Here is a 14,916-nt window from a genome sequence, read left to right as displayed (position 1 = left end):
CCTCCATGAAATAACTTTGATCTTCTGGAGCTGTTTACTTGGTACCTCACGTGCCTTACAGAATTGTTGTGAACAACAACAAAATGCAGCAAGAGGGAGACACTTAAATCATAAATATGAATATAGCTGCAGTCAGGACAAAATAGAAATATGTCAGGTTTCATCTAAACTAGGAGTTATATAACTTTTTAAAAATCAGAACACTCCTTTTGGTAGTCTAAGGTTTTTATCTTCTTGAAATGGTAATATATTAAAAACTCTTCTTTTATGTGCTCAATAGCTATTTACCCCCAAAACATAAATAATCAGTTTTATCAAGCTGGCAGATGAAAAAAAGCATGAAAAGATCAACTATTTAGACTCAAATCTCTTTTCCCTCTCAAGGATTATGGAGCACCTCTCTAAAATAAAAATAACAGATTCAGAAAATATACTTTTAAAACAATAATTTCCATCAGCTAAGATACACTTAGACAGCAGATCTATGTGGCCACTAAGAGTTGAAATTGATGACACGTAATCAATCAATCAAGATTAATTTAATAGAATGCAGCAGTAATAGAATGTAAAGTTTGTAAAACTGTTATAGGACTTTAGATCAGCTAAGATGGATATATTTGCCAAATATATAAACTTGCTACTATATTCACAAATACCATAGCACACATGGACATTAACATATTTTAAAGTAATGAGAAATTAGCATACTGCAAAGGACATTTGCTCAAGTAACACTTTTATTTCCAGCAATGCCTCAGTATCCTTTATGTATGTTCATGTATGTGTATGTATGTATACAGAGCATTCTTAGAAAATGAAAATTACAGGGGAGATAGTCCAGTGCTGTATGTGGAAATGACCCGCCCACATAAAAAAGACAGCTAAGTAAATGTGATAAGGTGTTTCTGGGAAGTCTTGCGAGAGAAATGTCCTCAGTATGGTTTCAAATTAATACAGGTAGTCCTGGCTTATCATTCATTCAGTAGCCATTTGAAGTTGCATCGAAGATTGCAACTGGTTCCCAAAGTTGTGGCCACTGCATCACCACCACCCCCACCCCCAGTTGACATGATTTAAGATTTGGGTGCTTGGCAACCAGTGCACATTTGCAACTACCGGTATTGCAAAGTCCTGCGGTCATGTGACTGCTATTTACGATTTTCACAGCCAGTTCCTGATAAGCAAAGTCAATGGGGAAGCCAGCAGGAAATCACACTTAGTCATGTGACATCATGCTCCATGGCTGCAGCTTAATTGTCGTGATTAGTCATGTGATGTTTCACTTTACAATCACATTGCTTCGTAACAGAGTTGTCCCAATTAAAATAACAGAGTTGGAAGGGACCTTGGAGTTCTTCTAGTCCAATCCCCTGCTTAGGCAGGAAACCCTACACCACTTCAGGCAAATGGTTGTCCACAATCCAACAATTGTGGTCGATAAGTGAGGACCACTTGTATTTGGTACTGTCTAGCTTTACTAAAGTAGTCAGTTTGTGGTAGCACTCACATTTTATCAAAAATTCCACACATATACATCAAGTTCTCTTCAGATAGAAAAGATTCAATCCATTTATAAGAGTAAGATATCAAATAATGAATGAGAGATTCTAAACATTTTTTTTTATTTTTGCTATGTTTAGTTTCCCTTTCAATTGCTGCATTTGCATTACATTTCCACATAAAAATATTCTAGTGTATATGAGCTTTATTATTCTTTCTCACAACCAGTAGTTTTGAAAAGTATACAAGGTAAATAGGTTGAGCCCAATAATATTAAATATAACTATGCTGCAGCTTTATTTCCACAGTTTTACTTCAGTATTTTACTTCCCCAAAAGAGTGTGCTTTTTATTAGCATGATTATCCATTATTTATAATCTGCAGATTTTTTTCAAAACCCTTAAAGGATTTCAAGTGGGTATGAGACATCAAAATCCCTTTTGTTAAAAAAGAAGGCATATTATGATAGAGAAGCATATAGTTATTAGTTAGGGGGGAAATCCAGAATGAGATATTTTTCTGTTGCTGAGGTGCAGCAGATTAAGCAGGAGAATTTATGGCACAGCATTCCCTGCTAGGCATTTTTCCACTTCAGTTCCTTCCAAACTATTTTCAAACTATTTTATCCCTTGCTCAACACCATGGCCTTCTGAAGTTTCTTTATACTCCTGTGTGTCTTTTAACACGCCCTCCACAAAAAAAGAAGCATGGTTCTGCATCTCTGCTGATCAAAGAGTGTCAAATCCATTTCCCACATTTTTTTCCAGGGACTACCACAGTTTAAGCCATGCTGCTTCCATGATCCAGAAGAGTCCTGGAGCCACCACAATGTTTCATGCAGCCCAATTAAAAGTTAACAGGGCATAATAATCATCCCATGTCTCAAAGAATCTCATTTCCAACAAACAATTATATTGGGATCATTCTCTAATCTTTCATCCAATTCCTGATAGCTCATTCCTAGAGAGAAATAAAAAAAATGATGATGAAAGATCATTAGTATAATTCTATTGCTTAGGCAAAGTAAGGAAATTGATTTATATTTCCCAAATAATCTAAAGATTGTCCTGGTTTTAGAATTGTTTGATATAATGTTATTCCTATTTACTTTTAAAAATATTTTGTTTCTGCTTTGTTATCTATTAATAAAGTTACTTTATGTGTTCTGAGTAGATGAATACAGGGAATATGATTCCTTACCTGTTTTACAACAAATTTCATCATAGCTATGGCAGCCAGTGTATAGTCGAGCTGGATGACTTCTTTCATCTCGAGCTATTTTTACAGGATATTTTTGGAGCCGACGAATAAGACCCTTCATCAAACCAAACTGGATGAATTTTCTAAACAAAAGAAAAATGTGCTCAGAAATATTTAAGAACAGCAGCAATAGCTCTTAGACTTATACACCACTTCACAGTGCTTTTACAGCCCATTATTATGTGATCTGGCAGGTGCAAGAAAGAAAAGGATATATTTGTTCTGAAAATATATATCCATTTTAAGTAAGCTGAACTGTGCTGTTTCTACTTGTCTAGATCGAGCCCTAGGAATTGTAGTTTGATGAATTTACTCTCATACAACTCTCAAGCAAAGTTCTCGGCCTTGTAGACAAGACAACAGTGATTAGATTGAAACCGGGCACATTTAGCCTTTGATTGCTCTATGTGGCATATACTGTTGCTGAATTATTGATTTTCTGAAGGGAGGGGAAGCTTTCCTACCTTTCATCCACTCTCTGGAGTTGGAGGGTATAGCGGCAAATAAGGTCTCGAACAGTTGTGCCAGGGCTCAGTCCACAGTAGAGCTGGAAAACATCTCTCAAACTGGCTCGCTTGTGTCCTATAGAAAATAGTCAAACAACAAAATTGGGAAAGCTGCTGAAGATGATGTCTACCATCAAAATAGCTAAAATTTAAAGAAGAACAGCATTCAATATTACAATGTGGATTGCATTTACTCTAAATAAGGACTAAAAATAACATTCCAACGGTGGGTGCAAATCAATCTGTACTGCCAAATATAGTTTATGGAACTGTTGCAGTCAGAGACAATGCCAGCAATTAAATTGCTATGAGATATTTATTTTGGACTGAAAGCCAGTCAAGAGCAAACTAATTCATTTTATCTGCTATATATTATTCATAGGACTACTGCTGTCATGAAATAATTGTTTTATGGAAACATTTGTTACAATAGCTTAGAAAATAGCTTATATTAATAACCTTTGATTTTACTCAATCTCCCCCAAATATTTCAACAGGAAGAACATACTTGATAAGTATGAGGACAAGGACCAATTTTATACTAGTTCCTCTGGATTAGGCGGAAAATACACACTTTTTCTGAATTTAAGTTCAGCTCAACTCCCAAGGATGTAGTCTGAACAGAGACAAACAGGACTGCACATTCAGCCATCCATGCTTCTTTACCTGGTTTTGTGACATATGAGAGACATTCATCTTGCAAGCATTTATCATCCACTAGGTCCTGAACTTTAGGAGTTGTACAGTAAACATTTGAGTACTGTGGGAGGGGAAAAAGAGATTTCAGTCAATAATGGCAGAGTTGCAGTATTTTAGCTACTGCTGAGATTCCCATTAATTACTCATCAAAAGCATTCCAACAGAGTTCATAGTGGCATATAATAATATTAGCATTACATGAAATAATCAAATAGTATCAAGTAGCATTATAGTCTAGTATGTTAATTTATAGTAATAATTAAGAAACGTTTGCCTTTTGGGTTATAGAACTTTCTCACTGAGATCACAGAACTTCTGCCATACCTGCAGCCTAAAATCTAGAACTCTAGAATACACCGTTTTTTGTGATGAAGGGACAGATCAATCTTAGCTGTTATTTGGAATTTCTCTGCTACCAGCATCTCCAACAGACCTTCAGCCTTGCTGGGCTTTTGTCAGCAGAACAAAAACCAGGGAGGTGTGTTCTTCCCTATCCCTATTCCTGTTAAAAAACAATAGGCTCCCCTTCATCTGAAAGTAATTAATTGGTACAGAATGAGAGCTGGGGAGGTCTGGTACATAGAAGAAATAAGATCTCCCTTTGCCCTCTTCTGATGCTCAAAAGGCCTTGATCTATATCACAGGTGTCAAACTTGATTGCGATAGTAGCTGAATGTTAATTTTTGGCAATTAGCATACATATTCTTCCCATTTACAGTTGAGTACTGGTAACCATTCTTTTTTTTCTTAAGACGTGTACTTTAGATAAACTGTTTTCAACTATCAGGGACTGCTCATTTCATTAATATCTATCAGGTTTTTAAGCCACAAAATATCTTGTATGGCAACTAGGGTTCCTCTTTTTGTTAAAATGGAATTAGATCAGAGGTGGGATCGGGCAAACCGGTAGTGGTGGCGGTGGGAGGCTCCGCCCACATGCCCAAACGCTTCTGTGCATGCGTAGAGGTGTTGCACACATGTGCGCACAAAAGCAAACCGGTAGTAAAATAAATTGAAACCCACCACTGAACTAGATAATGTCAAATTTTCTGTTTTGAGGTTTCCCGAAAGCCTAATTGGAAAAGATGCAGGAGTTGAAGAAGACAGAGATCAACACTCTTTCCTGTAATAATGTATCATGGGTGTCAAACTCGATTGTGTCACAGGCCGTATTGTGATGTTTTTTGCTATTGTGAAGCCAGGGTGGGCGTGGCCTGCGCTTGACGTATCCGGCCCGCAGGCCACCAGTTTGATAGGTCTGTAATAGATTATAAATGCACATCCTCTTATTTCTCATCAGATTATTATAAAATGAAGCAAGAAGGGATTATCGGAGAAACAATTGCTCTATTGGGGTGTGAGTTCTATTCCTTAACAATTACTGTATGTTCTTTGACAGATAACCCACCTTTACAAAGCACAATTTGATCATGCATAATCATGCAAATATATAAACTTGATATTTTATCATCTCAGTTCATCATACTGTATGTACATTCTACTCACCTGAAGTATTGAAACAAGAGTGACTACACTGTAGTATCTAACAATAAAAAGAAAAACCATTAGAAAGTAACAAACATAGAAAACTATAAGTATATTATGAGAAAAAGATAAATCCAGAAAAGTAATAAATTATAGGAAAACCAGTATCACAGGTGATTGGATATGTGATATTAATTCAAGGTAACCTTTGAATTAATATGATCCTCCCCTCTTCCAAATGGGTTGACAGAAAATAAAACATATTCGAATACTGTTAATCTAGAATTGTCAAAACCGTTGAGATGGATTGTGGTGAGACAGAAATTGGATCAAAAAGTTAAATGAATAATTCTAGCAGAAACCAGACTTTTCCATGATCCAGCAAAATAATATACACATTATATTTATGAGCATACTAGAAGTTAATCTTCAAAAAAATGACTGGTTTGGAAGATCTTAATCAAACTGTGTGCTTTTCAATCCATGTTGACTCCTGGTGACTGCCTGGACAAATTCCTGCAGTTTCCCTGGCAAGATTTCAGAAGTGGGTTGCCATTATTTTCTTTGGGGATTGAGAGAAAATGACTGGCCAAAAGGCTACCTAGCTGTCTTTGTTCCTTAGCTGAGACTAGAATTCAGTCTCCTCTTTCTAATCTGGAATCTTAATTACCACCAAACTGGTTCAATATTAATCAAAGCAATAACATCTAATTGAAAATTAATTGCTTATAAAATATTTCTTATTAATAAAATTAAATGATTTTCATTGATACAAACCATTCTCATTTATACACAAATATTTGCCATGTAGAAATATATAATATACTCCAAATACTTGCATGTGTAATAAACATACTTCCCTACTTCATTCCAAAAGGAAAAAAAACACCCCAAGAATGGGTTAAGATGTTGAAAAGAGAAGAGAACAGAAAGTGAGGACAAACAAGGGGAAAAAGTAGACTGTATATGAAAAAAAAGCCAAAAGAAAAATTCTGTTTCTACTTTATCAAAATTAATTTCAGGCAAACAACTGCAGCTGCTCAAAGTATCTCCATCCATGATTTCTGGCCATTTCTGCTTCTTGCGTAACTAATGAATCTTAGATAACACTTACACTTCCCCAATTTACAGTATGTGGAGAAAAGCTGGTAAGTTAAATACAGTCTAGTATGGAAATGTTATTAGGAAGATGATTAAAGTTGCAGAATTAAGGTTAAAAAAAGAGCCTTAACGTATGATTTTTTAAAAACTATGTTCAAAACAGTATCAGACCAATACACAAGAAAAAATATGTATCCACCAAAAAAGAACCAGAACCTAATGTAAAGAGGATGTTAAAGAGTGGTTGTTGGAATATTATATGTTACATTAGGTTACATCACATCACAATAATGTAATGTAAAGCACTCTCTTTCCTTCTCTGTAGCTTTTTCTTTTGTGCACCTAGCACTTACAAAAGGTTTTGGACAGCGATTCGAACCAAATTGAGTTCCACATCTGCTTCAGCTGATATTTTCTGAACATGCCGAAATCCATCAATATACGGCAGGATCTAATATGAGAGAGGATGTGTGCAAGGAATGTAAGGTTAAAAATGCATAAACATAAACAATTTTTTCCTCATAAGCTAAACCAGGAAGACAAAACAAGATGAGAAAATGTCCATATAAAAGACCATTTGATTTCAGTGGAAACATGTCTTAAGCCCTTTCACTTTGTTTATTTGTTTGCTTATCAAATATATGTAGCTTCCCATCTCATGAAATGTGACTGTTGCACATGCACTACACTTAAGTGGATGGCAAAGACAAATAAAGGTCTTCTGCCAACACTTTAATTGATCAGAATGAATGGACAGGTGTGAACATTAGCTGGGTGGTGGTGGTGGTGGTTAAATGATTTATTTATTTAGTTTCTATAGTCACCCATCTCAATCAATGATTCTGGCAGGCTTACAATTAAAAAATATACTACAATTAAAACAATAAAAGCATTTTAAAATGCTAAGTAAAATCCTCTAAAAACACCCAAAATAAATACAGCTGCTGAGATACATGGGCAGTTAACAATAACCCCAGGAAAACGGGCCCTTAGCACATTCAGCACTGTAGCCTCAGGAACACAGCCTGATGCTTACAGTTTTATGAAAGGCTAACAAGATTGGAGCCATTCTAATCTCTGAAGAGAGGATATTCCACAGAGCAGGAGTTATTGCAGAAAACGCCTAACTTCTAGTCTTCACCAGTCAACATTGTTTGGCTGCTCTGCAGCGTGCTAGAGTAGATAGGTACGACTCCTGGAAAAAGGTGGTCCCTCAGGTAACGCAGACGCAAGCCATGTAGGGCTTTGAAGATGACAACTAGCTTGAATTGCATTGCACCCAGAAACATACTGGTTGCCAATGTAGCTCACGCAGTAGTGGTGTTGCATGTGTTGATATCAGGCACCATTTGTTACCTGTACAGCCATTTCCTTTGTTCATTTGCAGGCTCTTAACAGCTTTTATCAGAATAACAAAAGCAGCATTTTAGCATCGTGCCACAAGCCCTAGCCCTCCTGAATGTGTAATGTTATGATGCATACAAAATATGGGCAAAGGTTGTACTGCATTGCCATAGTGCTGCTTGCCTCACTTTGACGTTTCCCCTTTGACCCTATTCAAGCTTTTTTGCTGGAACAAAGATCTTAGCAAATACACCGTTTTAAGGAAGGCATGTGTGCTTATTCACATCCACATGCTTCACTCTAACTCTTTTCATGTGCACACAAATAAGTGCATAGGTTCAAGTAAATTTCAGTTGCAATTAACCTGCCATTGATAACTAAAATACAGTTGTTGCTTAACATGGGTCAGACCTTAATGACCAATTATGATGGATCTCAAAAAAATATACTTACAACCCATCCTTGAAATTACCTTCCTGCATCCCAATGCTGTCACATGATCCCTTTCAGCTGCTTGGAAATTGGTTTGCTTTTAAGACCAGCTGCAGCATCCTGTAGACATGTGACCATGATATGCAACCTTTTTTGCCATTTATAAAGTTCATGGAGTCCTGCTACCCTTCTTAAAAAAACTCAATTCTGATGAATAATATTCTCATTGAATATGCAATTAAATAAATAGAGAGGGATTAAGAACACAAAATTGCAGTCTTAATCTCAAAACAAGAAAACATTTAGCTAGAACCCCTTTCAATACAATGGGGACCGCTGAATAAATTAGAACACATTCAATCTGCTTGGAGAGAAATTGTTTTCAATTTTTAATCCCCCAGGAGGTTAATTCGTGTGTGTGTGTAAATTGAAGGCAAGTTCTCCGTCCAATGTTGATATTATTATGAAATCCATTGGTGGGATTATTTCAGGCTAATTTTTTGCACTAACCTGTTGAGTAGTGAGGTCCCACTGAGAATTTAAAAAGTCATCTTTATCTTGGGTGAAGACAGGGACATCATATTCTTGTACAATGGGGGGATCTGGACGTTGCTCAATCACTTTCAGGTGAATGGTGTTTGATTCATCTATGAAAAGGGGCAATGTTTATCTCAATGCAAGATTATACTATCACAACAGGCCTGCTGGAATTGAAATACATCGGACAACAATAACAGACCCTACTTTATAGGGTATAATTGGACTGGATATGCAATGGGAGTGCTCACATTACAACCACGATTAAGTTTTAATGTTGAATGTACAGCAATTTTCAAACCAGTGGGTAATCGGATAACCCAAGTGAATGATACTCCAAACCAATAGGATAGTGTTACAGTATAGCCTATTCACCTTATTGTCTTACAGCATGTTGCACTTAGTACTAGAGAGAATATTCAAATTATGCAAAACCCCAAAGACAAATTAGTGTCTTTTCCTTAATCATGTCAATTTATAAGAGCCAGAGTATATTTGTAAAGAATAGTATGAACTTCCTTCAAAGAACCAACATCCAACAATTTTTCATACTTTGTGGACCCTTGATCTAAGGGGCTGAGAACTGTGGAGCTACTAGGCTAGAGAATACTGCTTTGGGAGAGGACAGCTCCCTTACCTCCCAACAAATAAATAGAAACTACAGTATACTGTATGCTCAAGAACATTGGTACAGAATTCTTCCTGCTGTTGAGCAGAATCATATTCTTATCTACTTTACCTGTTCAAATCGAGACATATAGATGTGGAGAAGGCAGCACTAAATAATAAGCGTCCTTCTTTCTAAATGTGCTCCATGGTCTTACTGCCCAAGAATCACAAGCCTGAATTTTAATATGCTCCGTTCCAAAATATATTTCGTAACAATATGCTTTGTGAAAATACCAATAGGCAGAGTGCATTTGCCAGTAGCATTCAGTTCTTCAAGTAGAATGGTCATGATGGGTATCAATTTTTGCTTGCTCTCATCATTGGAAATGAAGCCACTTTCAAGCTAGGAAAGAGTAGAGTTGATGATCAATTACAATCAAACGATTACTAGCAGCAGTAGCATGGATCGACTGTGTGCCCCACTAAAAGAAAATACAACTTCGTTCAAATAAACCTGAGCATATTTTTCATAGCAATAATAAAATGGAAACTCAAAAATAGAATTAAGCTCTTAGGGTATCATGCATTTCATTATTACAGTCACAGAGAATGATGAAAGGGTAGGCATAAGAGATCGCGATTTGTAGATGAATGGTCTTGAAATAAGCTAAAAACTATTTGACTTTTACAGCACACAAAATACCCAGAAAAGCAGCATAAATGTTTGAAGAATACTTCTGGAATAGTACAACTTTGCTGCAGGAAATCAGAGGTGGGTTGCTGCTGGCTTGGCCCAGTTCAGTAGAACCGGTAGTGGCCTGGAGCAGCTGAGAGCGAACCGGTACGGTGGCTCTTTTAGCTTGCCTGCCCAGGCTCTATACCTGTTTTTATGGCAAAAGGCAAATTGCGCATGCACAAATAGCATGCGGCGCTGTGCGAACCCTGACAATCAGCTGGTTGTTGCAGGTGCAGTGGATTAACAAGCGCATGCACGCAATCACTGAACCAGTAGTGACAGTAAGTGCAACCCACCACTACAGGAAATAGAGCAGCAGGTATAGAAAAACAAAGTGGCTATACTTTACAAGTTTTAATAAGAATATATAATCTCCTGCAAAAGTCTTCAGAGTGCAAAGGACTGGAAGTGAAATGTCTGTTGTGATCAGCTAAGAGATAGCTGTGACAGTTCATATTCATCACACAACTTCATCAGGGGTCACTCAAGGACTTAGAGGTCCTAAAATATATATATCAGGTTTGCCATTGGCAATTAGACAAAAAAAATGAAGAGTGAAGATAAATATGCTTCTATGTTGCCTTTTCTGTCACACTGCTTGCTGTCTGCTTGGAAGATCATATCCCAAAGGTTAGACTGTCCTAATCCTACTGGCATTTTATAAAGCACTGAAGACCTGGAATATGTTCCAGAGTCTGGAAGTTGGGAGAATAGAAACTGCACTGAGAGGATTTTGATGATACTTTTTCTGGGTTTATTACTGGCATTCACTGTTAGTTTTTCCCCACATTAATATTGGTTTTTTATGATTTTAATGTGTTGTTAGCTGCCCAGAGTTGTATTTATGAGGTGAGTGGAAATGAAGTATAATAAAAGATAATTTAAAAAATCTATACACATATGAGAGCAGGAATGAAGGATATCATAGTTATGCTATTTCTAACCTCCAGAGTAGTAAGATAACCTGCCAATTTCTTCACAATCGGTTCCAGCGCACAGGTCTTAGCTCTTGCATCACAAACAAAGCCAAGGTTGAAGTGCAAGGCATTCCGGGTGTATTTCTTATGTTCAATGCAAACTGGGCAACCAATTAGCTTTTTTTCCATAGCTGTACTGGTTTTTGGTAGAGCAGGGGAGAGAAGAGAGAGAAAACAATTAACTTTCCAGCACTCAAAATACTGAGCAATTGTATTTCTTCATCAAGCAAGGTTTTTCTTACAGTGCTCCTGCATAATACTCACACTGTGATAAGCTTATTTTGGAGCTCGGGTTTGGTGATGATATATACTTGCACTGTATCAAACAACTCTCGGGAAATAAAATCCTCTGGTACCTGCAGGAACAAGACAGAGTTGCAAATAATTAATAGACAAACAAATCAATAAATAATGACCTTAACTTTTAGGGCAACACTATTTTTAAGCTATGGCAACATGTTTTTCAAACAAAGGTGAAAAAACATTTTATACACCACTGCAAAATTAAAATACGCAATCAGAAATAAAAATAGACAAGCAGATGCAAAATAAGAAGCTTTGATACACTTGATGTATCCATCATTCCATCAAAAGTAAGGCCCTCATGAACGGCAAACACGATGTTTTCCTAGGTCTCGGCTTCAACTCCAGTCAAGAATAATAAAGAGAAAATCTAAAATCTTGGACAACTGCTGCCAATCAGAGCAGAAAATAACAAATGAGGCAGATAGCTTTTGCACAACTCACTTGATACGTTATTTTAGGCCCCAGTGTTGGGTGGAATTCGCTGAAAAATATACACTCAATTCTGCTGCTGATTTCCATGGTTGTAACTGAAAAAAGATGAAATACATAGAAATGAATGAATAGCTACATACATGGAAAAAATTAACTCTTTATTTTCTTTTAATCCAATTTCAAGGCCTGACCCCCCCTGATGTAAGCGTGGCTTACAAAAGAAAAGAAAAAAGAAATCACGGCCAACTGGAAGGACAAAACACTCAAACATAACTAAAGAGGACTCCAAAACACTCTACCCAAGGCCTGAAAGAACAACCTGGTTTTAAATAATTTGCTAAACGTCATAAGCGTGGGAGTTGCATGAATCTCTGGGGAGATATTGTTCCAAAAGGCGCAGGTACTGCAACAGAGTTTGCCTATCTTCTGAATCCTATAAGACAACATAGTTTAATCACACAGTTCCAATATTCATCTTGGTCAGGTTGATCTCTACAGGTAGGTTGGCACCAGTGAGCAAAAAAAAAAAAAAAACATTCACAAAGTGATCTGATCACAACAATGGAATAATAATAATGTTCTCCAGAATCAGATTATATCTCATCTGCCCCAAGAGAAAATCCAAATCTAGGGTGTGAGCTGTTATGCACGATGTTCATGATGTCTTCGGACAGGTCTATGGTTATCAAGGTGGCCACAAACTCCTGAGTTGCCTCACTCAATAGCACCAGCTTGATATCATCAACATCCTCTGAATGGACATTTGCCCCAAGCCTGATGACTCACATCTAGGAAAATCTTTATGGCAAAAACAAACATTATTGTGGGTACGCAAGAACAAAACCGTATTGAAAGATGGAAAAAGGAGACCACTGAACAAGGCATAATATGAAAGGAGATTATGGCTGAAGAATCCAATCTCCCTTATACTATTTGTTGGACCTTGCACAGGTTGAGGGTTGGAATACTGCCAGAAACATAACACTGATAATGATTTATTTTTGCCCGATGACAAAACCAAGGTGACTTCATTCTGGCAGTCTAAAGTCTGATCTAGACACAGAAAAAGAACATCACCAGCTGCTAAATCGATGTCCCAAGAACTAGTGGCCTCAGAGTCTCAATTACCAGCTTAGTGATGAAATCCAGCAGCTCAGCCAGGGGAGATGCTATACAACATGGAAGGCAGTGGAACAGCAACAATTACATGTGTTTCTTGTAAACCAACTTCAAACCACAGAGCGATTCACTTACTGACCCATAATGCCTGCTTTAGGGCTGTAGAATATGCCAGGATTGCCATTGCTAAGCAATGCAGTCACATATTTCACTTTAGAACCACATCACTTAGTGACAGAAATCACAGTCTCAATTACCACAAAAAGAAGAATGGAGCAGACCCACAGTTACAGCCAGCATCTGTGATGCCGCAGGGAATCCTACTGGCCTGAACAGGCCAGGCAGCAGTTGGAAGAACTTGCCCTATTTTTATATGGAACAAATTCCACAAAAGTAGAGTGATCATTGAATACCAGGTTAACCTGGTATTCTGTAATCTTACCTCCTGCACTGAATATGTAACCTAAGCAGTAAGCTTACATTTGGCATAATTTTAGCTTATCACTGGAAGATTAGCATAACTATCACACTGAGTGCATTCTCTTATAAGTGTATGTAACTAATAAATCAGGATGTGAGTTGTCTGTGATTTATATACAATCTTGTACAAACCAGAACTCTGCTGAATTATTCTTGTTCATTCAAGACTAAATGAATCACTGATCAAAGTGTCAAGATCTAAGAGTCACCCTTAGTCAGAAAGAGCCAGAGGGAGTAATCAGTGCATTTTGTGAAATGCAATTCAGAAACTGTTGTTTTGAGCAACATAGAAGGCAGCCCCTAGCACTCTCACTCCGATTCCCATTGACAGCATAAGAATACTATAAATACTACACTATAAAGAGTACTTACAAACAGTCCCTCAATTTCCAGATGCCCATATTTTCCAAAAGAGGGCAGGACAATATCCCATGATAACAGTAATGTCTACCCACTCTATCCATCACTTTGAGAATGGCTTTATATTGTACTTAGCAATCTTCTAAATTGGCTGAAAACAAATGCCCTATTTTTCATTGGAATTCTCTGTTAATCTTCCTATTTATGCATGCACAAATGTGTAAACGACAGTACTTGGAGATTAACCTACCTACCATAGTCCATCAATTTATTCAATGGCTTTTTTCAGACTTGGCCACTTTAAAATTTTGGGAGTTGAAGTCCATGCCTCTTAAAATTGCCAATTTTGACAATTACTGCTTTAGTTCATAAATTACAAGCCAGTCCGCATTTCTTTAAATATAACCGATTCCCACAATTCTGGCAGTGTGTGTATTTTTTCTTTTTAAAAGCTGATGGAAATGACTTGGTGGAAGAAATTTACAGATCAAGGGATATTCTTGCCTTCCATCAATAATCAAACTGCCTGTGAAGTTACAGGGTAGTATTGCTCAAGAAAGGCCTATTTAATGCCCGGTCCCCTGAATTAACAGAAAGCTGCCTAAACTTGGGGTTCACGTAAACTCCTAAAATCTCCGCCAGATAGCGTGCCCACGAAGGGAGGAATCGGGAGCCTTCACATGCTCTCCTTTCTCTTAGGTAGCCAAAGACCAGCCCACAGGCTCTGCACCTACCGGAAGAGCACGGCCAAAGCACGCATGTGCAAGGCTAACTCCAACTGGGTGAGCGAAAGACCCTGGGGGGAAAAGCAATCGATCTCACAGCGCCTGCGTCTTGGTGGCCCTGGAGAAAAAGAAAAGAAAACAACCTCCCGGCAGATCTCCGCTCGCAAACGTGCTCCCCGACCTGGCCCGCCGGTAACCATACGGCACTAAAGCTAAGATCGGAATGGTAGTTACGGACGTACAATGCTTGTCACGTGTCGCGCAGTTAGCTGTCTTGGAGAGGGTTTGCCCGATGATAGGCAGCGCGG

At 37.6% G+C, this 14,916-nt stretch overlaps 1 protein-coding gene across 3 annotated transcripts; it reads right to left on the bottom strand.

Moving 5' to 3' along the window:
• Positions 1–1,490: 1,490 nt before the first annotated feature.
• Positions 1,491–14,883, bottom strand: NPRL2 (NPR2 like, GATOR1 complex subunit). Of its 3 annotated transcripts, none has more exons than XM_087709247.1 (12): positions 14,618–14,883; positions 11,934–12,019; positions 11,451–11,542; positions 11,154–11,322; positions 9,768–9,876; positions 8,838–8,974; positions 6,905–7,002; positions 5,472–5,508; positions 3,933–4,026; positions 3,225–3,342; positions 2,701–2,843; positions 1,491–2,460 (listed from the first exon to the last, which is right to left on the bottom strand). In XM_087709247.1, the coding sequence occupies exons 2-12, from the start codon at positions 12,009–12,011 to the stop codon at positions 2,393–2,395; spliced, it is 1,143 nt and encodes a 380-aa protein (XP_087565373.1). In that variant the 5' UTR covers positions 12,012–12,019; positions 14,618–14,883; the 3' UTR covers positions 1,491–2,392. The 3 variants fall into 3 exon arrangements, with proteins under 3 accessions (XP_087565373.1, XP_087565372.1, XP_087565371.1); XM_087709246.1 differs by lacking the exon at positions 14,618–14,883 and adding an exon at positions 14,134–14,591; XM_087709245.1 differs by lacking the exon at positions 14,618–14,883 and adding an exon at positions 14,138–14,591.
• Between the last annotated feature and the right edge of the window lie 33 nt (positions 14,884–14,916).

The sequence above is a fragment of the Thamnophis sirtalis genome, unplaced genomic scaffold, assembly GCF_051295495.1.
Source record: "Thamnophis sirtalis isolate CommonGarterSnake01/CBP01778 unplaced genomic scaffold, rThaSir2_p1.2 scaffold_3, whole genome shotgun sequence".
In the NCBI taxonomy this organism is placed as follows: Eukaryota; Metazoa; Chordata; class Lepidosauria; order Squamata; family Natricidae; genus Thamnophis; species Thamnophis sirtalis.
The sequence above is the reverse complement of the archived record's forward strand: the minus strand, read 5'-3'. Positions and strand labels throughout refer to the sequence as shown.

Coding starts and splice junctions, on each gene's coding strand:
- NPRL2 (XM_087709245.1), bottom strand. Junction 11,323..11,450: donor CAAAATAAGCTTATCACAGT/GTGAGTATTATG, acceptor ACCAAAAACCAG/TACAGCTATGGAAAAAAAGC. Junction 4,027..5,471: donor CTCTTGTTTCAATACTTCAG/GTGAGTAGAATG, acceptor CCCCTCCCACAG/TACTCAAATGTTTACTGTAC.